This window comes from Scomber scombrus, chromosome 24 (assembly GCF_963691925.1).
Source record: "Scomber scombrus chromosome 24, fScoSco1.1, whole genome shotgun sequence".
NCBI lineage: Eukaryota > Metazoa > Chordata > Actinopteri > Scombriformes > Scombridae > Scomber > Scomber scombrus.
Window position 1 is genome coordinate 14,200,558 of NC_084993.1, and position 26,050 is coordinate 14,226,607.

General features: G+C 39.4%; 1 protein-coding gene across 3 annotated transcripts in view; it reads left to right on the forward strand.

Moving 5' to 3' along the window:
• Positions 1–26,050, forward strand: part of dmd (dystrophin) — a 184,835-nt gene that overhangs the window by 17,750 nt on the left and 141,035 nt on the right. For all 3 annotated transcript variants that reach the window (XM_062445524.1, XM_062445522.1, XM_062445523.1), the window contains exons 5-15: positions 3,401–3,529; positions 6,044–6,139; positions 6,801–6,899; positions 8,007–8,188; positions 10,561–10,711; positions 13,782–13,901; positions 17,965–18,066; positions 20,424–20,531; positions 20,670–20,849; positions 24,252–24,421; positions 25,519–25,642. In XM_062445524.1, the coding sequence (XP_062301508.1) occupies positions 3,401–3,529; positions 6,044–6,139; positions 6,801–6,899; positions 8,007–8,188; positions 10,561–10,711; positions 13,782–13,901; positions 17,965–18,066; positions 20,424–20,531; positions 20,670–20,849; positions 24,252–24,421; positions 25,519–25,642 (1,461 nt within the window). The remainder of the gene's footprint in view (positions 1–3,400; positions 3,530–6,043; positions 6,140–6,800; positions 6,900–8,006; positions 8,189–10,560; positions 10,712–13,781; positions 13,902–17,964; positions 18,067–20,423; positions 20,532–20,669; positions 20,850–24,251; positions 24,422–25,518; positions 25,643–26,050) is intronic.

Here is a 26,050-nt window from a genome sequence, read left to right on the forward strand (position 1 = left end):
CACACTCATCCTCCACTTGTAGATTCCATCTAAACCATGAACAATAGCTGTATGACCCACTGTGAGGGCTTCATATAAAAGTGTGTGTTTGCCGCACACTTAATGACTCACTAGTGGACTGATTTCACTTAGCAATGTTTTGAAGTTATCATCATGCATGTAAAACATTTTGAGAGGATAAACATGTTAATGCTCAAATATAGCAAACAGCAGTGTGAGAGTGATGGTGAAAGGCCAGTACACTCATAACTGACCCCAGTGCACATGTCAAGCAGTATACTTATACTTACTACTAATAATACATACTTGATTTAAATATGAATTACTTACAAGTTAGTAAATGATGTCATTCTGTAGTGTCTATTAAAGGAAAAAGGGGGGACGACAACAACAAGCCTAACCCTCTCCAAAACTTAACAATATTCCTACCAGCACCTCTTAACCTCATTAATTAACATGCTGTATCTCATTTGTTTAATCCATACACAAACAGAAATGTAAAAAAAAACAAGTAATGGTAACAAAGAGTTACGTGCTGTAACTATTATATGAGATACCTGTTAATTAGTGACCTTTAGAGTTGTTGGTAGACGTGCTTTTAAACTTTGACAGAGCCAGGCTACCAGTCTTTATGCTAATTTAAGCTATGCTAATGGACTCTTGGCTCCAGCTAGTTAGCATATAGCGTTTCATTTTCTCCGTCTAACTGTTGGCAAGACATTGAATAGGCTTACTTACCAAAATACTCTTTTATTGCACTTCCATTATTTATAGTGTATTGTAGTTTTATGATAATGAAATCTAGATATTTGAATTGCACTGTACCTGTAAAGCCCAACTAGAGCAAGAGCTGAGAATAAGCAACAGCTATAAACTGTGCAGTACATCAGTTTCATGCTCTGTACTGAAACTACGTTAAATTTCATCATCTCTATCAAATAGAATAAAAATTCAAAATTCAATTCACAAAAAAAGCACAATTCTTACATCATTCTTAAAATGGCATCTCCACTGTCTGCTTCATTAACATTTCCAGAATCTATGAATATGTAACTATGTTTCATTTCAGAGGTTTAACTGATGCTGCCACTTCACTGTAAAGTCCACTCTCAGTATTTGTGCATTGCAGGTTCACACTTGTGTAAATTTCCTATTGGACCAGGATCAGCTGCTAGTTCTGATGTCATAAATCATGTTGGAAAGGCCCGCCCCTTAAACTCCGGTTCTTGATGAGCACAGAGAAACTTTTCTCCTTTAACAGATGAATGTAAAAACAAACTCTTCACATTCATCATTCTGCACAGTGAAGCTCAAACATCAACACTGAAGAAACAAAAGGAAAAACACATTTTTGAGTGGAGGAGGACTTTAAGAGTTTTCATTAATCCTGAAAAATATCTGCTGCTCTTGCCGTACCCTTAGTTTCTGCAAATATAAACCACTTGCTACTGATTTGTCAGGGCAAAACTACAAAACAAACGCCTCTCAACAACAAAATGGGAAGACATTAACACAATTATGAGGATGAAATGAAATAACAATTCAATGTAGAAGTGGTTCCTAAAACACAAACTAACATTATCTGGAATCCAGTCATAAAGTTCAACTGATTCATGGTTCTAATGAATAAACTAATGACCCAACACATACAGTATATTTCTGTATTCCAAAATTGAAAATTAGTTAGTTTGTTAGCTATTAAGAAGGGTTGATGAATGGCTGAATACTGCAGTTGTGTTGCTAGTTTGGGAAGAATGTGGCGGAGTGAGTGCGGTGCAGGATGTGGATGCCATAGGGGCCCGATGCTCTTTTTTTCCCCTGGAGAGAAAACAAAGTGTTAAAGTGGAGACTTTAAAAGGCAAAATGGGAGCGTGTGGGGAAAGCTGCTGGATGGGTGTGGTGGATCTGTTGTTGAACTGGAGCTGCTCCATCATCCACATCCTCTGCATAACATCTGTCCTCTCTCTGTCCACGTCCAGCTCTGTCTCTCTCTATCATGTCCGCATTATCTACAGCTGGGTTTCCATCCAACCACTTTTTTTATGTGTGTGTTCTGAAGCATCAAACCACCATTGAAATGCATCCACATTTATAAACAGATTCACAATGATTTACTCAAGTACTGCACTTGAATACAATTTAAGACACTATTTTATTCTACTTCATATTTGTACTCCATTACATTTCACAGACAAATATTATACTTTTTGCACCACTGCTTTATCTGACAGTCTGACAGCTACTTTTCAGATTTCTAAACTAAAAATAATACATTGTATTGTAAAACTTTTCTTTATCTTTATTCTATCAAGATACAGACTCTTATTTCTGTAACATTTCTAGGCCAGTGTATATATAGCAAATACAACTAACTCCACCTTGACCAATTGCAACAGTAAAGTGCTACTTATGCATTAATATATCAATAACTAAATAATATATGTAACACGGTGAAATTGGGCATTCTGCATAATGAGTCATTTACTTTTGTGGCTTTAAAGTGAAAGTATGTCACTTGTGCTGAAAAGCAGACACTGTGGCCACAAGTGCTTATTGTAAGATGTTGTGATAGATCAAGTAGAGAAGTTAACATTAATTAAAATGAATTGATTAACATTAATCACTGCTACTGTTCATACCAGACCAACTAGCAGCAAAAACCCCAGAGTGTATTGGACTGAACAGCAGTGTATTTCATTGCTTTTATGTATTCAACTTCTCATTTAGCAAGATTCTTATTTCAAAAGCACTTTGAGTACATTTACTGATTATACTTTGTTACCATTAGTGTTAATTGGATAAAGAACTCCATCGTAACACCATATTAACTCTCACTTGATAAACTAATTACTTTAAATAGATAGGTTTAAAAATGAACTGTGTAAGCATATTTATGTTTGTTGTAGTATTTCTCTGTTTTATCTTCAGCGAGCATAAAATACAACACCAGTTCCACATTTGCTACATAACTCTAATTCTTTCAGACTTTCCATTTCTCGCATAGATGTGTTTCTTTGACACTCTAGTGATGAAAACGCACCTAATCTATATTTCAATTTTTTTTCTATGCAGTTTCAAAAGTTCACCTAAAATTAGCTTGACATTTGGATGGAAACAGAGCTTATGTGTGATTATTCATGTTTCTTTTTTTCTCCTCTTTTCTGCTTCTTTTTTCTGCTTCTCTCTCCTCATCTTCACTCCTCTTCATCACTTGCACCTTTCTGCATTTCTTCCACCCTACCCTTTCATTTTCCGCTTCTCCCTTTTCGTAATCATTTTGGCTTTTGGATCTTTTGCTCTCTATGTTTTACTTTTTTTTTCTTTCTTTTTTTTTTGCGCTATCTGCCAACTCTTTCTCCTCCTGTCTCTGTCCACCTCTGTCTGTCTCTCTCTCTCTCAGATCACAGTGAGTGTGGCTCAGGGGCGAGTACAGAGTCCCTCCTCTCAGCCTCGCTATAAAAGCTATGCCTACACCCAGGCTGCATATGTCAAGTCGCCTGAGCAAAAGAGGAGGCGTTTTACTGATCAGGTCCGTGTCTCGCAACACTAACACCTCACGCCAAATGTCCATCTGTCTGTGCATTTGTTAGTCTGCTCACCTGTTGTTTTATCTGCCCCATTGACAAAAAATGTCCATCACACCAAGTCTATGTTTGACACCTCCTGTGACTTTTGTTGACTGTGAGTATGTTGACTTGTTGAGTTGGACATTTTTTGCAGTGTGTATGTTTAATGAGCTAATACCTCCATTGACATGTGTTGTCTATTTATGTTCATTGGATGTGTGGTCATTTTAACAATATGCCTTTCCATGGACATGTTGACATATGACAGTAGGAAAAGCACAGGTGTCAATAACAATGTTAACAATGGCTGACTTCCATATAGCTGCCTCAGCTTCAAGGTCCTGTTATTGTGCATGCTGGCTCAGTGTCACACTGTCATGGCTTATTGGGACTCTTGAATGAGCAGAGCCATCGTTAATGTTATCAGTAACACCTGTGCTTTTTCCTGCTAAGTCAAAATGTCTGCTGGGAAAAAGACCTACTGCTGAGTCTGAATGCCGACTGTGCTTATGGAGTCGTCTTTTTTTTATCAGTTGTGACACAGACAGCTCCCTTATCACTCAAAGGTTGGCCAACTTGTTATCAGTCAACTATCTTTTCAAATGGGAAATAGTTTTGGGAAATACGCTATTTGCTTTTTAAAAAAATACCACCCTCATGTTTGTGCATTAGCTATGAAGCTAGAGCCAAGAGGGGATTAGTTTAGCTTAGCACAAAGGCTAGGAGAAGGAAACAGCTAGCATGACTCAGCCCAAACATACACCTACCACCTAGAACCTTTATGAATAACACATGTTGTATCTTATTTCTTTAATTTAAATAAAATCTAGAAAACTGCCAGCTGACCACCGCTAGCTATGTAACAATGTTATCTTAGAGACCAGACCACACAGGCTGTGGGAATGTTGTTTGAAAAAAACAGTTACAATTGGTATATTTCTGTAGTTAATGATTACTGGAAAATGATGTTGTCTTTTTTATAACTTATTTTCCCCTTATTATCTAAATTTCTCCACTTTCACCACTGGTTGCTAAAAAACAAACAAAAGCTAGTCTAAGTTAAGCTAACCGACTCCTGGCTCTAGTTTAATACACAGACATGAAAATGGTATCAATCATCTCATCTAACTTTTGGAAGATTATTTCCCAAAATGTCAAACTTAATTTAAAGTAGTCCTTACTGCGCTGTTGCTAATCCAAACTAAAAAGATGCTCTGTAAATTACTGCCTACAAATAAACACAAACCGAATTAACAAATTAGTTTCTATCTGTCCTCACCACAATAGCACCCTGAAACACAACAGCAATGTTACTGTACATCTCGTCATGTTCTACTTTTTTTTTTCTCCTCTATTCCAAAACATGACTTTTCAAAATGTTCAGATGAATTTTCAAAGCCGTCGCCCTGCGCCGCGTTACTAAATGAGGCCCATAAATTGCTCTGACTGGAATGGAATGTATTCAGAGACTGTGTCACATATTTAATGTACCAGCAGGGTGCTCGACTTAACTAGGCTGGCACCTAACAGGCATCGCAAGAAGAAAAGATCATTCGTCAGATAAGCTTTATTCAAGCGCTCCCGCTGTCCTTTGAAATACAGGGCGTGTAGCAGAACATAGTATAGATACGGCTCGTTCATCACTACTTTTCTTTTCAACACTATGAGTAACAGGGTTGACATTTTACAACGCGTTGTCCTCAGTTTACCTCAGTCAGACATATTTTATGAGGACAACACGCTGCATAGAAGTACGATCTGATCATAGATTTAGCTTTATTGCTTAGAAGCGTATTTTTAGACTGCCGAGTACCAAAATATCCTGCATTTGATCTATATTTGATTGTGTTACAAGTTGTAAACCCTAGGACTCATTTCAAAGTCTCTACCATCTGAAAAAAACCAAACACATTGGTAATACAAAACAGGTATACAGAGAAAATGGTGCTTACTGAAGCTGGACAGTTATCTGCACCATGGATGGGCCCTGTGTATCTTTTCAGGACCTTATTATCAGAGAGAAGAATAGAGCGAGAGGAGGAGCGAGCCCAGCTGAGATAAAAAGAGAGAAGTTGTTAGTTTCCAGATCAGTTGCGGGCACACAAGAGAGATATGGGGAGAGAGGGGATGAGAGAGAGAGGGACCCAGAGAGAAAGAGGACAAGTTGTTAAGGTTGGACAAAGGCCAGAACTGCTTGTACGGCACCGGTAATGGCTAACACTAACAGGCCTCTCCTCATCTCTCTATCTTCTCTCTTTCCTGTCTTTCTTTCATGCCGCCTGTTTTTTCTCTCTCTCATCCCTCTGCTGCCCTGCCCCCTTTTCCTCTCACTTTAAACATACCGTCTCTTTCCTTTTCTCATCACCTTCTTTCCTTCCTTCATTTCCCTCTACTACTCAACCTCTTCTCCATCCTAACCCTTTAACCCCGACATTCCTCTATTTCTCCTCATATGACTTTTCACTATCACGCACTAGTTCCTGAGTCCCGGCCAGGAGGAGCTGCAGCGGGGCCTCAGTCCTCTGCCTCCAGGCTCCACCAGCCTGGAGAATTACCAGGCTGCACTGGAGGAGGTACAGTATGGTGGTGATGATAATGACAATAATTACAGTATATTATTGACTATTCTACAGTTAATGGATAAATCTGGTGGTATTCTATATTGTTGATATTTACAACAAATCCAATGACAATCCAAAGCCAACAGTGAGTTGATCCGACTAAAAAGTATTGTGTGTATCTTATTCCAAACCTAATGAAAACACATCAGTAAGCCACACAGTTGCACTGGGTGACACGTTCCTTTATATTACCATAAAACACACCTTCATTTATTTTGATTCAATCACCATCCTGCCAGAAATACTCACTAGAGCACTGAATGTAGATGATTCCGCCACTGAAAATAGTCCCCAAACAATCCAGTGTTTCATCCTGTTTGAATAATGTTTGTTAAAAACTAGAGTGACCAGCTGTTTTAGAAAATGACTGCACTTTTTTATAAAAATGGAATGATTTATTTGTGAGCTGAGATTTACTTCTCCAGTACGAACTAATGAGCTTGAAGCTGAGAGACACAGAGATAGTTGAGAGGTCAGGAAGTATTGAGAGATGGATAAACGCATTGTCGGTTTTGGTCTTTTCACGGGATTTGTGAATAATAAATAAAAATGCAAAAATATAGCCAGCCCGTTCCTTTTAGTGCATCATGATAATTCAACTGTGAATTTGAAGGTGTTGACGTGGCTGCTGTCGGCTGAAGACGGGCTCCAGAGCCAGCCTCCCATCTCCAACCAAGTGGAGGAGGTGAAGGAGCAATTCCACACACATGAGGTAAGAGCCAGAGCAGTGAAGCTGTGATAACAACGAGGTGGTTGCTATTAATTATACTGTCAGAAAATCTTGTTGTTTAATAGAGTATTTATGTTGATACCACACTGTTATACCCACATTATCCCATGTGATATCATTTTTGTATGTTTCGGCAAACAGTTTCGATTTTTGAGTAAATGTGCTAGAATTCATGAAGCCTATGTAATAAAGCCATAAATCATTCACTTAACAGAAATATTAGTTGCTTGATCTCAGAAATGGTTGTTTTCTGTTCTTTACAACTCCATTCAATACAACCTTATTTTATACTCTACATATGAAGTAATTGTTTGAACACTAGTAGTTCCAGTAAACTCAGCTGGAGTTTTAGAGAAGTGATTCACAATAAATACATTAAATCAAAAAACACAAAACAAAACAGCCATCAATCCATAACAGCATACCAAGTCCAGTAACTAGCAAAAGTGTGTAGTCAGAGAAAAGACTGAGCCTCCATCTGCTGCACTAAAGGACCAGGCTTGAAAAACCAGCAGTAATGAGTGTTAAGTCGCCCATCACCAAAAAACTATCTGTTAAGTTTATTGGTGGAACAAACTTGTGAAAAGGGCAGCATGCCACAAGAAGGATAAACTGTATCACAGAACATTTACATTTTGGGAATTAGGCAAATCCAAGGTCTCTAATATTAAAAAGGTTTTAAGTTTTGAGTTGATGTGTGGATTTGGTCTTCTCACAGACATGATGCAATGCTAAGCAGTGGTTTGAAAGCTAACTGTAAGTGTTAGATTAACTCTGATGGATGTGGACTTACAGGAACACTGGCTTATTATCCACTTTTATACCCTGAAAATTAAATTAACCCTGACGGTTTTGCTGTGTGAGACCCCCGAAGGATCATATAAGAGTTAAGTGCTTGGAAACGAGAGATTAAGCACTAAGGTGAGAGGTAGAAATATATTTTGAGAGCAGTTAAAATGAATTGAGAAGGGTCATTCAGTGTGGAGTAGTGATGTGAGGCACTCTTCTTCTTCATGAGGGTCAATTAGGCAAAATGAGTGGAACCACTGCCAACATGTATGTGTAATGTTTCGTTCTGTCTCTCACCAGGGGTACATGGTGGAGCTGACCAGCCATCAGAGCAGTGTGGGGCGGGTCCTCCGGGCCGGTGCCGCCCTGCTGGGGGAGGGGAACCTGAGCGAGGAGGAGGACTCTGAAGTCAGGGAGCAGATGAACCTCCTGAACTCCCGGTGGGAGCACCTGAGGGTGGCTAGCATGGAGAGACAGAGCAGGTACATAGAGATTCTTTTGAATGGCTCTATTGATGGCAGTTGGTCTACCATTTTCACTAGTCCACGTCAGATCCATGTCAGCTTTAATTAGCTTTAATTAGTTTAATTTAACCAGCTCATTTTGTTTTGGAAAATATTGGTACTATGTACTACTTTAAACTATGTAAAGGTATGAATTTCCACCTTGTTCCCACAAATTTGACCAATGGACCATTTGTGCAGTTGGTGTTAATTTGCCACAAACAAGCAATGTACCAACAGTACAGACGTCTGCTGGCAAGTGGTGTGTTGTATGCAAAATGGTTGGCACCCCTTGACAAATAATGGAGGGTTTCCATTTGCCTTTGTGACCAATTTGACCTCCACAGTTGCCCTAAACTGCCATCTCTTAATTACATTTCACAGTGTGGAAACTGCAAACTCACAACGCTTTACTATCGTCTTGTAGCTTTCCATTGCATTGGGGCCATCACAAAGTTTTTATTTATTTTTTCATTTTTGTTCAATTATGACATAAAAGTATCTACGCATCAATGAAAATATAAATATTATATATCTAAGAGAAACATTGTATGTAATATGTTGGACAGATTCAACTTGAACAAAAAAATGCCATCTTATAGTAAGGCTTTATGAAGCCAGAGCTGCCACATAAACACACCCACACATTCACACACAGCTGGTTGCCGGTAGACGTCTGTACTGTTGGTACAGTATATTGCTTGTTTGTGGCAAATTAACACAATCTGCAGAAATGGTCCATTGGTCAAATTTGTGGGAAAAATTATCACTAAAATACGTAATTTGTGAAGCAGCAATTTGACCCACTCTGGGCAAATATATTTCTCGGCCATCTCTGTATTGACTTCATAGTCACTACGTCTAAAAGTCCCACCTGTCTGAACACACCTTGAGGGCATGCACGTACAGAAGTGCAACTTGCTAAGGGCAAAGTCAAAATATTGCCTGAAAAATTCAAATCTAGAGCCTGTTTCCATGCAGGTTTAATTGTTGACATTTGGGATCAACCTATGTTTAAAATGACATAAAATAGAACTAACATTGATCCTTTCAGTGTGGGGTTTAACGACAACAGAGTAATGTGAAGGTTTCTGTGGTATTTGGGTTAGAAGACGTTGATGAATGTCCTGACTTTTAGGTACCTGAAAAATGTGTGCTGCCAAATGAAGTCAGTTGAAAGAAAGATGCACATTAATTACTGATAACAAGGTTTACAAACATTTCAATTTAGAATGAACCATCAAGAGGTGATGGCTGAGATTGAGTTCTGAATTAAATGAGCCTGTAAAGCAACATCTTTCAGAAACTGGGTCCAAGTTGCTTTTTGATATGCCCAAGGCAAAGTATGTGCTGCACTCAATGATGCAGGTGTTGAGAGTGAACTACACACTAGTCTCCATATAGACCCAAGGCAAAAGTCAAGGTTTTATGGGGGAAAAGCATCCAGAGGGATGAGCAGCAAAACTGGTTGTTTGGTAAAACCATGATTCCAGTAGCGCTTGTCTCTCCATCCCCAGTGTATGATGAAATAATAAAGTCAAGGGGTCTTTAGAGTTACCAGGGGTGGAGCCATGGAGCGAGGTTACATTGTTGTCTCCATCTCTCTCCTCTGCCCCACTCTGTGTCTCCGTGTCATGAATGTATAAAGATCTGCAGGTCTGTGTGTCAGGCACATGTTAGCTTTGGATGAGTGGTCAGTGCAGATGTCTTTGATGAGGGAGATTGGGGTTTGAGTACTGGTTCAGGAAACCTACCATTCCAAAAAGTTTATTGAAGTGTAATAAAACCAAAAACATGATTGTTACGCCTATTTTCCTCTTTATTTGTATGCACACAAATTATTAAAATCATATTTAATATTAAAGTTCATTGACTATTCCAGATCAAAATGACTCTACAGGCTTTCTTTTATTATTATTTACGCATGTGTTTTACACAATGAATTCATATCCCCAAAGTAGCCGACATCCATGGATACAAAGAATATCAGCCAATTAATTATGTTGAATCGGATGATAACTGACACAGAGCCAAATTTAATTAACTGTTGAGTTATCTTCTTTGATGATCTTGTTGATTTAAACAGAGCTGTGCAGACATGGCCTCGACTACCAAATAGCAATTAGACAACACAGCAGGGGTCTCTTGTAATGCAGGATAGCTGGTGTTTATCATTTCTACCAAATAAGTCAGTAGTAATCAGTGCTAATCAATACTTTGGGCATGAGAGTAGAGCAGTGCTCATCATGACCTACATCTGCCCTTCTCAACAGTTCTTGAGTAAGGCTCTGTATTAACCCCACGGCCTCAACAAGTGATTGACAGCTTTCTGAATTGTGTCTCTCTCCCAGACTCCACGAGGTCCTGATGGACCTGCAGCACCAGCAGTTGCAGCAACTCACAGACTGGTTGGATGTGACAGAGGCACGGATCAAGAAGATGGGGGCTCAGCCGCTGGGTCCTGACCTGGAGGACGTCAAACACCAGGTGGAAGAACACAAGGTGGGTCCTGTTGTCAAGGCATGGTTCATCTAATCCAGGTTTACATAATATAGGATTACTGCTGGTTACTGCTTTCCATTCTTGCACTGCGCATTATGCAGTTTGCAGATCAACCACAGACAATGTAGTTATTATTGAAACACTGGGCCCTTGATTTCAGACAAAGATAGACTAAAGCAGCCTCATTTCTTTACAATGACCAATGATTTTAACGGGAAAAAGTCAACGTCCATCCATGTTAACCTTTTCAAACATTATGTTTGAATATATGTGTTTCAACTGGACATGCTAATGGTTGCACTTTATATTAGAGTAATGCTTTTAAATCCATTCCATACACTTTTGCTCTCTGTTTTTGTATTTGGAAAGACTAAAAAAGACACCACTCCCTAAACACCAGTATCTCTCTTACTATTGCCTCATGCACACTGATTCAACATGTTGAGAAATGATATTCCTATCACTGTTTGGGATATGAGTTTAGAGAAAGGTACATTCTCATCCAACTAATTTGCTTCTTCAAATGCAGTTTGACAGTGTTGATTTGTAGCTTCATGCTTAGCTTACTGACATCAGAGTGGTATCAATCTCCTCATCTGAAGTGAATGAAGTGAAAACTATTCCTTGAAAGCACTCCGAAAAAATGGAAATATACCATTCCATTACAACTTGGCAACTCAACCTGCTGAGGAAGATCATGTAATACATCAACTGAGTGGACCTTGGTAAGATTGTTTTGACAGCAGTTTTTTTCCAAGATCAAGAATGAACTTCAGTCTCAACGTCGGTACAATAGACTACAGTGTGTTCAGCATTGTGAGGCTCTGTACTTCTATGTTAACTCCATCAGTGTGTATGGCAGTCTCACACATCTTTATATCAAATTATCCGGCTGTTTAGACACTTGTCAAACTCATGCTTGATCTTCTCACAGTAGGAGACTCTGCCAGACTGGAGGCAATACAACAAGTCTGCACAGTCTCCAGCTGAGCGGAAACAACAATTAGCCAACTTCACCACAAAGAAGCTGCTAAAATTAAATTCACCGGTAAACACTTGGGTTCAGTTCGGGAGCGCCGATGATTGGGTTGTGTTGACAGTCGGTTCAGTTATGTTTGTTTTTGGGCTTTTCTGTCACTTGAAAGGATGGAAATTGTATAATGCGAAAATGAGTTGCGGTTGGCTAGATCACCACCAATCATGCTGCTGTATAATTTTACCCTTGCTTTGAAATGGCAGGTTTACCAAAGAAACAAAACACATTCTTGCTATTGCAACCAATTCCTCCGCTGCACACCAGAGCTTCATTTTGACTGGAATTGAAAGCAGTGGAAAAATGGTTTTGAGAAAGCGGAAGCTCTCAGAGAAGCTTTTGGAAATTGAATCCTGCTGCCAGGTGTGGGGGGTTTAAACAACATGACCACTCTCTCATGTTATTTAACCCCCCCTCCCCACCCACATTCATGTCTGTAGTGGTTTGAGATTTACTAGTGTTAGTCCGAGGCCACAAAGTTCTCGTTTTAATCTTTGTGTACACAGATTGAAAAATGGAAGCGAGTTAGAGTTGAGAGTTTCTCAGTGAAAAAGCATTCATTAGATGCTGCTCTTGGTTGTGTTTACAGCCATTCAGACAAAAGTTTGTTCAAGTGTTTAGTTCTTTTAATTCAGCTTACAGAGGCGTTTATTGTGCCCTTAGAAAATCAGAAAAAGGGGGGAAGTTTAATTAAATTTTTTCCATGTGTTGCTTGTCGCACACAATCCATCATGAACAGTTACTTTACACTGAATTACAATGAACTGAGTCAGCTTTTCTCCTCCCTGCTCTGAACCACATCTTGAAATTTTTATATAGGTATTTTATACAGTATGTCATTAATCTTGAGCTATTAGATATTTTAGAGCTGCAGACTGGAGCAGAAATGATTAGTTGATTGGTCAATTAATCAGCCGACAAAGACGACTACCAGTATGTTTAGCTTTTTCCTGCAGTGTTATGCTATTATTAAAGACGGATTAATCAATGAATCAAGAAAAACACTTAACGTCTGTTTCCAGATTGTCACATTGGATGGTTCTACTACATTTCTCTGATTTATGACAATGTCAATGTATTTTGTAATGTTACTCATACAAAACAAGCAATCTGAAGATATCAGCTTTAAGTTATTTCCAAAATCTTAAAGTTGATACGATCAAATACTCAATAGAAATGAATAAAATAAATAATCCGCATAATAATCAATAATTAATACTGGAAAAGGCCAACCTTTCTGAGGAAAATTTCTATGTTCTTGCTGCTGATAATTTGTAGTTAAAACATGAATTAGCTGAAAGGGTTTGACGATTCTGCTGAAGTTCAAGCAGTTAAAGGAGTCAAAATGTCAAATAGAACTGATTCCTGAGAGAAATAAGGTCCAGTTCAAATGTATAAAATGAAAGAAATGTCAGCTGAAATGTAAGAACTGAAAGCAGCTGGTAAAGCAGATGTTTTATTTAATTAGAGAAGAAGAACTGAAACCTGAAAGAGGTGAAGTATAAAATTTGAGGCTTGTTTGGAAGGTTGACACTTAAAATGTAACATTACTGTATGTGAGGGTGGACGAATGTGTCTGTGTATCAAATCGCCAATTTAGTTTGAAGTGTGTGAAGCGTTGGAGAGCGAAATATTGAGCCACTGCAGGTTTAAACACACTGAGCAATTCACAACCATGTAAAAATGTGAAAAGGCCAGACGAGCGCATTAAACTTGCACTGCAATCACTCAAAAACGATGAAATGCATGAAAATGTAGAAGTTAATCGATGTAGAAAGGCTGGAGACTGGTTTAAAGGTTTAAGGGAGTAATGATTATGAAGGAGATTAAGAGGAGCTGAAAATGGGCAGAATGCTCATACATTCATTTTAACAGGTATAAAAAAAGTTTCATATTTGAATCTTCATATTGTGATCTTCCAGGAAACCAACAATTTTTAGCTTCCAGCCACATTCAGCCGGTCATTAAATCCCCATCATCCGAACTTGGGTGTGTATATGTATTTTACTGATTTATGTGTTTATGTGTGTGTTGCAGCTCCTGCAGGAGGACCTGGAGCTGGAGCAGGTCAGGGTGAACTCTCTAACCCACATGGTGGTGGTGGTGGACGAGAACAGCGGAGACAGCGCCACCGCTGCCTTGGAGGGCAAACTTCAGGTGAGGGCACACACACACACACACACACACACACACACACACACACACACACACACACACACACACACAACGTCACATACACACTCAAATCTGCGTTACACATGATCACATTGTGGGCACACTTTGGGGACAGCTTTGGCTCAGGAGGTAGAGCGGGTCGCCCAATTATCTGAAGATCACCAGCTCCTCCAGTCCTCATGTTGAAGTGTCTTTGGGCAAGTTACTGAACCGTACGTTGCTCCCGTTGTGAGTGTGAGAGTGTGTGTGTGTGTGTGAGTGGTCAGAAGAGTAGAAAGGCGCATATATAAATGCAGTTCATTTACTCAGCCGATCCAACAGAGAGCTGGGGAAGTATCTGGAGTCTCCCTCACTCATTGGCTCTCTCAGTGGGGGTGGGCTCGGCAAACTCTGGAGCCGCTTCTCAAGGAAAATAGATTTAATAGCAGATAGCTTTGTCTTTGGTGTTGTGCAGTAATTAGACCTTGCTGGCGAGATGTGCCTCTGCTTGTGTGTGTGTGTGTGTGTGCGTGTGTGTTGTAGCTTTCTGCTGATTTTGTTTACTCCATGACTTATCATCACACAGACTCCAGCTAGGAGCCAGACTTTGCTGCCTGTTTGTGCGGTTAATTCTCTACGCTTGTCTTAACCTCTGATGTATGGGCCTTAGTTCCCCTTGTTAACTCCCAAACACTGCAAAGAATAAAGCCGAAATCTATTAAAACAGCAGCCGCCGATTTCCACAACTTTCTCACACACTGGCCTTAATTGCAGCTCGAGCTGAGCCGTCACACTGCCGCTGCCCAGGATTCAGTTGTTAGGCAAGCTGTTGATAAAAGGACGGTGAATAAACAAGTAGACCAGCATCTGTAGCACTAAAGCTTCTTGACAAGCTCTCTGACCTCCGACCTCGCTCTGGAGAGCTACTTGCAAGATTGTTATATTAAGAATTTAGCTTTACTTATTCATTTAGCTCCAAATGTCTTTTTTGGAAATCCGCCTGGAACTTTTCATGAATAAAACACTGTAGAACTGTCATACTGTGTGTTATCATCTTCAAATATGAGACAGGTATTCACTAGTATTTAGCTCACCGTCCCCATACTACCTCTACTGACAGACACAGATGTTATGTACTATTTTAGGCAGACAGCATTTTTCTATTTTTACCGACTTCAAACTTTCTGCTCTTTTTTTGTATGACCTCAAATGTTTCTGACAGTTTCACGTGAACATTAAGGAGGTGTCCTGTCTGGTAAGACTTTATTAATGCATATAGTCAGTGTGGTTCAGGAGCTCCAGTCATTTTCACTTCTATATTTCATTTGGGTCATTTGAGTTTTGCTCCAAAATAGGTTGTGGAGTGGAAAAGATTACATCAGGTCCTGCATTATTACCTAATCTAGTATTAATACCTTCATTTTTTATTTTATATTGTTCTCAACTGGTGTTTAAAATGTGTGAAGTGTCCTGAAATAAAGTTTTGTATATTTAAATTACCAGCACATACTGTAAGTAACGCTATAATTAAAGGGGTCTTTGGAGGCTACAGGGTACATCAAGTGCAAATTTTTGCCCAGAGCCGCCTTACAGGTTAATCCAGCCTTGAATAAACAGAACATTAAATAGAGCATATTTTAACAGCAATCTGAGAGCACAGCCGTGATTACAGATGGAGGTTGTGCTGAAGTGTCAGGATCGGGTCGGATATGATACGAGCCGTGATAGAGCGCTGACCCGCTGGAAAACGTTGATGCGAGGAGAAAAGGGGGAAGTCATGGTGAATCAATCTTTGGGAAATTCATTCGGTTATTTTGGGGAAAGTCGAGCATGAGCACGCTGAGGTAGATCCAACCATAGCTGGCAACACACACGAACAGGAAATGAAGAAATTTGGGTAATTAGATGCGACTTTCCTAAGGGAGAAAAGGTTTGAAGAGCTGTGGATAAAAGTAAGCTCCTCTGCACTGAAAGCAGATTAGCTGAAAATGAGAATCTCTCCTCCCAAACTATAGCCAGAAACTCCCACCAAAAAAAAAGAAAAGAAAAAGTAATTTGCACAAATATATTGATGACTCAATGCAGCTGCAAGTATCTTGAATTATTCACCATGCCATATTAAGCAATTCCAATGCAGAACACACATTGGTTATGAAGTCTAATCACACTTAATATCATTACATTAGAAACCAAATGCAAGTTCTTGTTTGACTTTCTTTTTAACAAGTGAAGGTTTTGCTGGTGCGTTTCCTGCAGTGCAGTTTATTACTAAATAGAAGATAAGAGAGATAAATAGATGAGAGGGAATACTGTGTGCTGGAATGTAAAAATGCAAATATAAGGTGCCTTCCCTGGTTTCTCCCCGCTGTTGAACTGTCACTTGATTAATTACAGGCCGTTCATCTTAAGATTAACCTGCTGAGCCTCTCTCTCCATGTCTGTCTTCACCCGCTCGCCTGTCTCTCACTTTTCTGCATCTCATTGTCTTTTCATTTCCTCCACCCCCCCACCCCCCACCCACCCACTCAGCACCCTCCCTCCTCTGTGCCTCTCTGTCACTCTGATGACTTTGTTCAGTGGACACACTGAGGGTTTTGTCTCTGCTGGTTAAATGGAACGGAAGAGAGTCTCTCCCATTCCACTCTGCTAACAGCTAGCTGCCAATACGCCGATACAATGGAGTCACGAAAAATAAACTTTTACAGCTCACAGCCTGTGTGTGTGTGTGTGTGTGTGTGTGTGTGTGTGTGTGTTTGTCAGTGCTCCCACATGATTTAATGTACATACTGTCTTCCAATCTTTAGGCTGGTACAAGTAAAATAATTACAGTATCATCACAAATATGTCTATTTTATAGGAGTAATAAAAAACTTGTTGCTTAACATTGAAGTCATTAGTATGGAAGTCAAGAAAGGCCTAAGGATTTAAATTTTATAGGCAGTCAGACATCCAACTGTGAAATTTAATCTCACTGTTAAAATTTAATTGCCACTGAAAATAGTATTATATAACAATATTATAATCTTTTACTATTTTTCTGGTTTGAATTCCCCTATTTAAAAAAAAAAAAGGAAAAAAAAGGCCATTTTAAGTGGTGCCATTTCAAAAACTTTTTTCAAAACTTAACAAAATGTTTTTATTTATTCATTTATTTCCACAAATTCAGATAAAACATGAAAGAATCCATTCTGTACAAGATTGTGAAGCCATGCTAGCCGCTCTGTGAGGCTGTACTTTGAGCTAATTGAGCAAGTTAGCATGCTAACATGATCGCAATGACAGTGCTAACATTCTGATGTTTTATCAGGTCTTAGTTTAGCCTGTTAGGATGCTAACATTTGCTAGTTAGCTATAGATACAAAGTAGAGCTGAGGGTGAAACGATTGTCATATTTGCGGCTGCATTACTTTCATCAGAGTTGCCTTAAAAACTGCAAATCTGCAAACATGTCGTGGTTATATCTTTGAGTTTAAAGAACTGTGATATTTATTTGGTGAATGTTGTTTTACTGCCTGCACAATCTAGTAGGAGATAATACAATACATGGCTAGAAGGATATGGACACCTGAAAGTATGTTTGGTCATACAGTGGACTTAAATAGTTAAAGATAACTGGAATAGTATTTGCAAATATCAATCAGAAAGTATGGATCCAAAGCATTTAAATTAGGAAAAAGCTCATTTAAAACTCTTTTCTTTCCTTTGATTATGATTATGATTCCTAAAAGTGATGACAGTACAGATCACTCTTTGTTCATATGTTATTTGTACTGTCAATGGTCTCTAATCACTCAGACAGTATTTTAGAGGTATATTGTGTTCCTGTCATTTCTGAATTTCATGGCCTGCCACAATCATGATGAGCTCCGTCCCTCTGGGAGACAGAGGAACCAGAATCAAACTGCATTTTTTGGCAGCTAAAAGAATTAAACTGGCAAGTGAAAATGTGAATCCATTAGCCTTTGAGGCAACATGCTGAAAATGTGTCAGTCCCTCAGGGGAAATAATTCAAAAGGAATTGTTGTACTAATATAGACATTAATAGATGATCTATATGTGTGTGCAGGTGTTAGGTGACCGCTGGGCAACCATTTGTAGATGGACGGAAGAACGCTGGATTCTGCTTCAGGAGATTTTACTGAAATGGCAGCACTTCACTAATGAACAGGTATGAGGGTGTGTGTGTGTGTGTGTGTGTGTGTGTGTGTGTGTGTGTGTGTGTGTGTGTGTGTGAAGCTGATGCAGGATCACAGCAGTATTTGCTGCATGAATAATGTGATTAGTTCATCCATATTGTGTATGCTATTCTGCAAGCAGTAAGAGAAATTTGAAGCTGAGACATGATATTATGTCAGTATTGTTTGATAAGTCAACTCATTAATATGTGCATGGATCACTGCTGTTTATCTACTCTACATCACACAGTTAAATATGTCATTTTGTTCAATGTAAGCAGAATGAGACAGAACCGTTTGTCACTTATACAACAGGATGCCATGCTGGCAGCTCCGTGAAGTTTTATGGCTCATTTTGAAAGAAAAACAAACACTGATCTGGTTCCCATTGTGATCAAATCCCAGCCCAGCCAGGTGTGAATGCAATCTGTGCAGCCTGAAGAAAATCAAAATCCATCCAGCAAGTTGAAAGGTCACCAAAGTCCAACTCTTCTTGTTAGCTTAAACAAACCATGTTTGTAGACAAGTGTGCCAGCTCCACTGAGCTTATATAAGGACATGTGATCACAATGTGGGTACAATCAATAAGAAGAGAGCGGATGTCATTGTGCAGATACAGATCACATGTCAATATCAGGTGTAGTTTTGTTTTTGAACATTTAGACGTACCTTTTTCACAATATGGATGCTGTGTATGTACAGAGAAGCGAGGTAGCACAAAACATAAAGTAAAGTTCATGAAGATCATCAATTTATTCAGTTGTCGAGAAATTATACATTTTACCCCGTGGGAAATGTCAGAAGATCACCAAAGTTATTAGAATTCATCCTTTGGGGAACATAAATGTGTGCAACATTTTTTCACCATCCATCATATTAGCTGCTGAGATATTTCAGTGTGGACCAAAGTAGTGAGCCAACCAACTGAGTTCATAAAAATCATATATGGATCACAACAGCAGGAATATGTATCTATACACAGGCAGTAAAGGCATTGTATATCTTCATCCAAACACCAGTTAGGACTGTACAACTCTGACTGCAGCATACACGTACATTTCTATTAGGACTGTCTTTGTGATGACGTTCATATTCTAAATCACTCTTATTTTTCTGTCTTTTATCAGCATCTTTGCAGTTGATATTTTTAGCAGCAGCAGTCTTTGTAAAGGAAATTAAATGTGTCATGATATCCGATTTGCTCGTGTTATATGATTAATAATTGAGGAAGCTAGAAATCACAATATGGGATGATACACGATTAACTGATCAGCCTTAATTAAAATCCCAAGCCAGATTTGCAATGCCGCCCTCTGGGTCACAGTCCCCCTTTTGTTTACTGCTGGATTTAATAAATAGAAGACATTTTAATGCTCCAACGTTGACTCTATTTAAGGATTTATCAACATTGTATTTTTACCAAAATATAATTACTATTTAGAGCAAAATATCATTTTATTAAGACAAATTATTGACATTTACTTCTAGTGAATCTAAAACAACACAGTTAAGAGGCTGCTCAAACTTAATGTAAGTTTTTATTTAATAGCACTATAATAACATCTAGTTAATTCATTCATTTGTGTGCTGAAGTATTACAACTTAAAGTCTATGTGCACACTGTATATCATGTATATTAACACTGCATCTTTGTCTAATGTGCCCTAAATGTGGGACTTGGGGCTTCAGAGGTCCCATTAAATGAAGCATGACTACTGAGTTACACAAATGGGCACAAATGTATCATGACATAACCTCTACACTCTGTTTTAAAATGAGGGATCATTGGCTACGATGGCTTCCAGACATCTATAAGAACCAGAACCCAAATTGAATTTGTTTAATTATTCAGAACATCAGGAAATACATTGAATTCAATTTTCCCTTGTTCTCTGGCTAAATGCTTGTTCAAGTGCCACCCCAGGCTCTGGATGAAACTGTCCTCACACTGATAACAGAAATATTCATAGTGTGTGTTGTAATCCTTGGGAGAGGGAGAGATGCTGTCACAGACAATAGGCTGCGTTTCAGCGGCCTGAGGAGGATACTGCAGTCAAGAGCTGTCTGTACCAACAGGAGACAATGGACTCAAGTGCACCGCCTTCCACATGATAACATTACTCTCTAATCCTCTCTCCTCATTTCCCTTCTCTTCCTCTCATCCATCCTTCCTTCCTTCCATACACCATTATTTTCTCTTTGGATTTCTATGGATTCCTCTCCTCTCCTCTCCTCTCCTCTCCTCTCCTCTCCTCTCCTCTCCTCTCCTCTCCTCTCCTCTCCTCTCCTCTCCTATCTCCTGTTATCTTCCCTCTCCTCTTTTCTCTGCTCTTCTGTGTTCTCCTCACAGTGCTTATTTGACTCCTGGCTGACTCAGAAGGAGGAGCTGGTTAGCTCCATCAAGACCTCCAACCTGAAGGACCAGGCAGAGACGGTGACCTGCCTCCGCCGTCTTGCTGTGAGTCTCCCTGCAAATCAACTGTAAAACAAAGACATCTATAAGAACTAACCGTGTTATAACTCACACACACAATGCACCGATTTAAAATGTATTCACCAAAATCTAAACATTTACGCGCGTGTACGCTCTTGTCAGACGGTGAAGGCAGACCTGGAGATGAAGCGTCCCACCATGGACAGGTTGTGCTCCATGAGTCAGGACCTGCTGTCCAGCGTCAAAAACAAGGAGGTGGCCAGCAAACTGGAGGCCAGACTGGACAGCTTTGCCCAGCGCTGGGACCGATTGATCCAGAGTCTGGAGATGAGCAGCTCCCAGGTACAACGCACATACAGCTGTGGACATTTGTGGCCGTAGTTGGATGATTCAATTATAAGAATTTCAGTTAAGATGAAAACATCTGAAAACATCTTTCAGATACTCAACACCCTCTTAAGGTGGAGAAACTATATCCCACCACAACAGAAGCATTATGACAGTAGCAGTGAATCAACCATGTTATTCAGGAGAAAAAGTTTTAAGTTAATTCTAACAACTTTGCTCAGTAGTTTTGTCAGCTCAGGTCAGGTTTGCTCTTTTTAAATGAGAGTAGGGCTTTTTGTGTGTCCTGCCAGCTCACTGACTGCAGTTCATTTCATTTACTCCCAGCTCTTTATCAGTTTGTGATTAGGTGTTAGAATGAAAAACAGCAGGGAGTCTTAACACAGTGACCAAGATTAATAAAACACTGATTAAAGGAAAGCAGCTCTGGGAAAGTTTGGATTAAAGGCAAAATTGGTGTTTTAAATGCAGACAAAGAAAATTAAAACACTGCACCTCTTCAATAGGCGAGTTGTTGCTCATCTTCTTCTACTGCCAGATTCTCTCTTAACTAAAATGTGTGCTCCGTGCCGATTGATCAAACTGGTTGGTTCTGGTATAAATGACTCCTGTCTATATTAAATCCTGATGTCCTGGTAGCTTTAAGTCTTTAGCCTGAGGGACAGAGAGAAGGAAATGCATTGGCTGCGTGACAGGGGTCATTGAGCACCTATAGAAGTTCATGTTACACACGAGTGGTGAATATGGAGGAGGCGAGGGTGGAGTCTGCAGCCCTTCTCTCTCTTTGCTGCTTCCTGAGAAAACATACAACCATGACAGAGCACTTTCAATCAGCAATGTCACACAATTATCACTCTTCAATCACCACTTTTCTCTCAGTGTCCCCCCCCCCCCCCCACACACACACACACACACTGTTCTCTCATCATCCTCTGAGACTGCACAATCTCTGTAGCCTCTTCACGTTTTTATCTCTGTCTCTCTCTTGTCACAGTTGTGCTTTTAAAACATGACATGCTCACTGAAAGTAATGAGATTAGAACAAAGTGCCTCTGTGGTATTTGAATAAAATAATAATACAAAATAGTGCAGTGCATGTTAATCTGATCCTGCCGTCAGGAGATTTTGGGACTGAGCACCGGGTCAATTGTTACTACTGTTATTTACATTACAGGTTAGTGAACTGGACATTCATTTCCTGAAGTGCATACTGTAGTCCACTTCCCACAACACATTTACAGGCTGGGACAGAGAGGTTTAATTCAGGATAGGAGTGCCACTTAACTATAATACAGTAAGCTTGAAGCCCAAAAAGGCAGGTGGGTACCTACTACTGTAGCTTGGCACAGTTGAACTAGGCAGTTGCCAGGGCGCCAAAAAGAAGGAGATTGTAATTCATTTCAAGCACCCAACTTTTAAAAGTCTGTAATACTAACCAATACTTGCATTATTTTGCTAAATAAAGCCACCACTGACTCTGGCTGACACACTCAGATGTAGCGGCTGATATTAAGTGATGCAGATATACAGCATTTGGTAAGAGCTAGCCAATAAATGACAAATGAGCTTATATTTTAGGTGTGTTGGGGAAGAATTAAACACATATGATTAGGGGTGTGACGAGTAGAAACAATTCTAATATATAAATATAAATTAAATAATCCAATTATCACAAATTATAACATATTGCTAATAAAAAAAACACAGAAATAAAAGTAAATTGCACAAATCCTGTATCACATAAATACACAAGTAGAACAACATATAAATTGTGTTATAATTTGGTAGTGTGACTCATTTTACGTTTTGCATCATTAGGCTTCCATACATGTGCTAGATTCCTCCGCTCCTTCTCGAGACAAAAGTCACGTCGACGAGAAATATGGTGGTAAAATGGTGGTAAGAGATCTCCTCACACCCCTACGTATGATGCATTGTGGCAATGTTCACATTTGATTGTGTTTAATAGTTGATTAGAAATGTTTTGCTTGCTTCTTAGATAAGTTAGTTAACGTAAAAATGTAGTGAAACGTTATTAATGTAGTTATTAACTGCAGATCAACAGATATATGTGGATTAATCCGCTGCTGAAAATAGTCCCCAACAAATGCAGTATTTCTTCCTGTTTGGGTAAAGTTTTCTCAAATCTACAGTGAGCAGCTGTTTTAGGAGATTACTGAGCCTTTATATAAACAATGAAACTCAATACTTGTGAGCTGTTTGTTAGAAAACTACATAAAATGCATCTTCATTTGGAAACCAAGAGTCACACAGTACTACAGTAAAATACTGTATACTGCATGTGAATGTACTGTACATGTACATGTACACACATGCACAGACATAACAATACTCTGCAGGTGAAGACCATCCATCCATAATCAGGCTTCCCTCCATCTCTCTCTCTCTCTCTCTCTCTCTCTCTCTCTCTCTCTCTCTCTCTCTCTCTCTCTCTCTCTCTCTCTCTCTCTCTCTCTCTCTCTCTCTCTCTCTCTCAATTACGTGTCTATTATAATCAGTCAGATAATTAGCAGATTGCCCTCTGCGGGCATGCACAATCTACCTACTTCAGCTGTGCACCTATTCATGCACACACGTTTCCATGGTAGCAAGGCTATCCCAGTAGTTGTACTAGCTTCTTAACTGTCATTAGACTGCTGAAACAAACCTGCACACACACACACACACACACACACACACACACACACACACACACACACACACACACACACACACACACACACACATACAGAAACACAGCCAGAGTGAACAATGCTCAGTATTACTACAATAAGCACACACTTTCATGCGAACATGCTCATTAATGTATGTCTATTATTATTAATAGAGGCGTTTAGTAATCAGGACATTAGCACACACGCAAATACATACAAACATTAAAACTATTTTTTCTCTCTAATTTCTCTCCATCTCTGCAGTTACAATCTATGAGAGTCACAGAAATCCCAAATTGCTACTTAAACATCTCACAGCTGTTTGACTTCACACTCACAAACACACACACACACACACACACACACACACACACACACACACACACACTCATTGAGTCACAATCACATCTGTAGTGTTGTTTAAACCTCACAGAAATCCCTGCTTTTATTTATGTCGTGATAATGTAAGATAAATGTAACAGAACCTTGACTCATCGCCTCTCAAGGACACTGTTGCACTGTGAGTGTGTGTCTGTGTGTGTGCGCGCTTGTGTGTGTGGGTGTGTGAGCAGGCACTCAGGCAGATGTGAGAGCATGTTAAGTGGTGATTTGGGATCTGTATGATTTTGACGGATCCTTTTAAACCACTATTGCGCCTGCTGCTGTGTGCAGTTTGTCTAAGTTTAAAAAAAATGTGTGTGTGTGTGTGTGTGTGCACATTCAGCTATCATCGGCTGTCACCGTGGCCCAGCAGTCCGAGCTGACCCACTCTGTCACTGCGACCGTTACCAAGGTGACAACAAGGGAGAAAGTATCAGCTATACGCCAGCCCAGGGAGTCGCCGCCACCACAGAAGAAGAGACAAGTGGTTGTGGATTCTGAACTCAGGAAAAGGTGAGTGTGTGTTGCTATTTTTAGATTTATTTTGAATCCGTGTTATTGCATCAAAAGTTTAAAAATGTTCTAATTTATCTGAAACGTTCAGTTTCATGCACCCATGGCTGCTGTCTTATCTCGGCAGGTAGGTGATGGAACATTGCAGATGCGGATGATGATGATAATAGAAGCCATCTTGAAGTTGAACCTTTCATAGTAGTGAAGTAGGAAATTCTGACAATCTAGTAGCTTGTAGTGAGTGCCGAATCAAGCAACCTTATTATATATAACCTTAAATGTTACATTATGGTCTTGCTGTTTTATTAAAGTAAAAGATCTGAATACTTTTTCCACCACTGTGACACCAGACTTTAGTCATTACATAGACCGTCTTAAAAGTACATCTGATGTGTTACTGTAGCAGCACATTCATTTAATTGAAAGTTCCCATATTGTGTTACTCATTAGATATTGTGAATAAGTGTGCTCTAGTTAAAGGGATACTCTAGCAATTTAGTACTGCAATACAAAGTTCCTGCATTACCTATAATGAACCTTATAGCTTCTTTGCCTAGTAAATGCTCATGTCTTCCAAACTCAGATTTAAAGTTGGTAGAGTAGTAGAATAACGTTTTTATTCATTTATATTCATCTACAGTGATATAATAATGTTTCAAATGACAAATCAATGCCTCACAATCCCGAGTTGTGATTGGCAGACAGTTTGGCTCATCTAACCAAAACTTGACTTCCAAACCAGCCTGATTGGATGGAGCTGAGGCGTTGTTTAATGAGGGGAGCCAATCACGTCCAAGCCCTGTTGTTTAATGTTTGCTGAATTTAGTCACAGACATTGCTTATAAAATAAATATCAACATGTAATAAATCTATTTACACTGACATTCACAATTACAAGTGTGACTTTGAATGTTATCTGCTGTAGTGAAATACAATGCAATCTCCAAATGAAATCATTTATAGTGAGGAGGAACAATAAAGGATGCAATCTTGAAAATGCAGTTTTTATAGAAAACTGCAGCAACACCTATCTTTAGTTGGTAATATTGCCAAGTGTTTGTTTATATGTGTGTGTTTATGTGTGTGTGTGTGTTCAGGTTTGACGTGGACTTCACAGAGGTCCACAGCTACATGACTCGCGGTGAGGCCCTCCTACAGAGCCCTGAGTTCTCTGTGTCACGCAAGGAAGGCAGCATTAAGGAGCTGCATGACAAAGTGAAGGTAAAAACACTGTCTGGCACCCCGCAGAGCTTAATCTACGGAGACTTGTGATGCTGAAATAACAAGGTTCCATCGCACAGCTGGGTCACCAATGAATTTTACTGCCCATGTAGCAATCATACCTGTGAGGATGTTCTTAACTGTGATTATGCATACAGGACAACGCTGATGCAGCTCACTAAAAGAATGAGATGCAGTAAAGTCTCCATAATGACTGTAGAGTTTTCAAACTTTTTTGAAACTATTACATATAGCAGCTACCAGTGAACATGAACTGAGTGAATTTGACCTCTACAGTAGTGACCATACAGGAGAAAGACATACCGCATCAGCAACAATCTGCTTATTTGCATAGCAAATGATAAAACATGGAAACAACCTGCTGTAGCGTAACAAACAGGTTTTTCC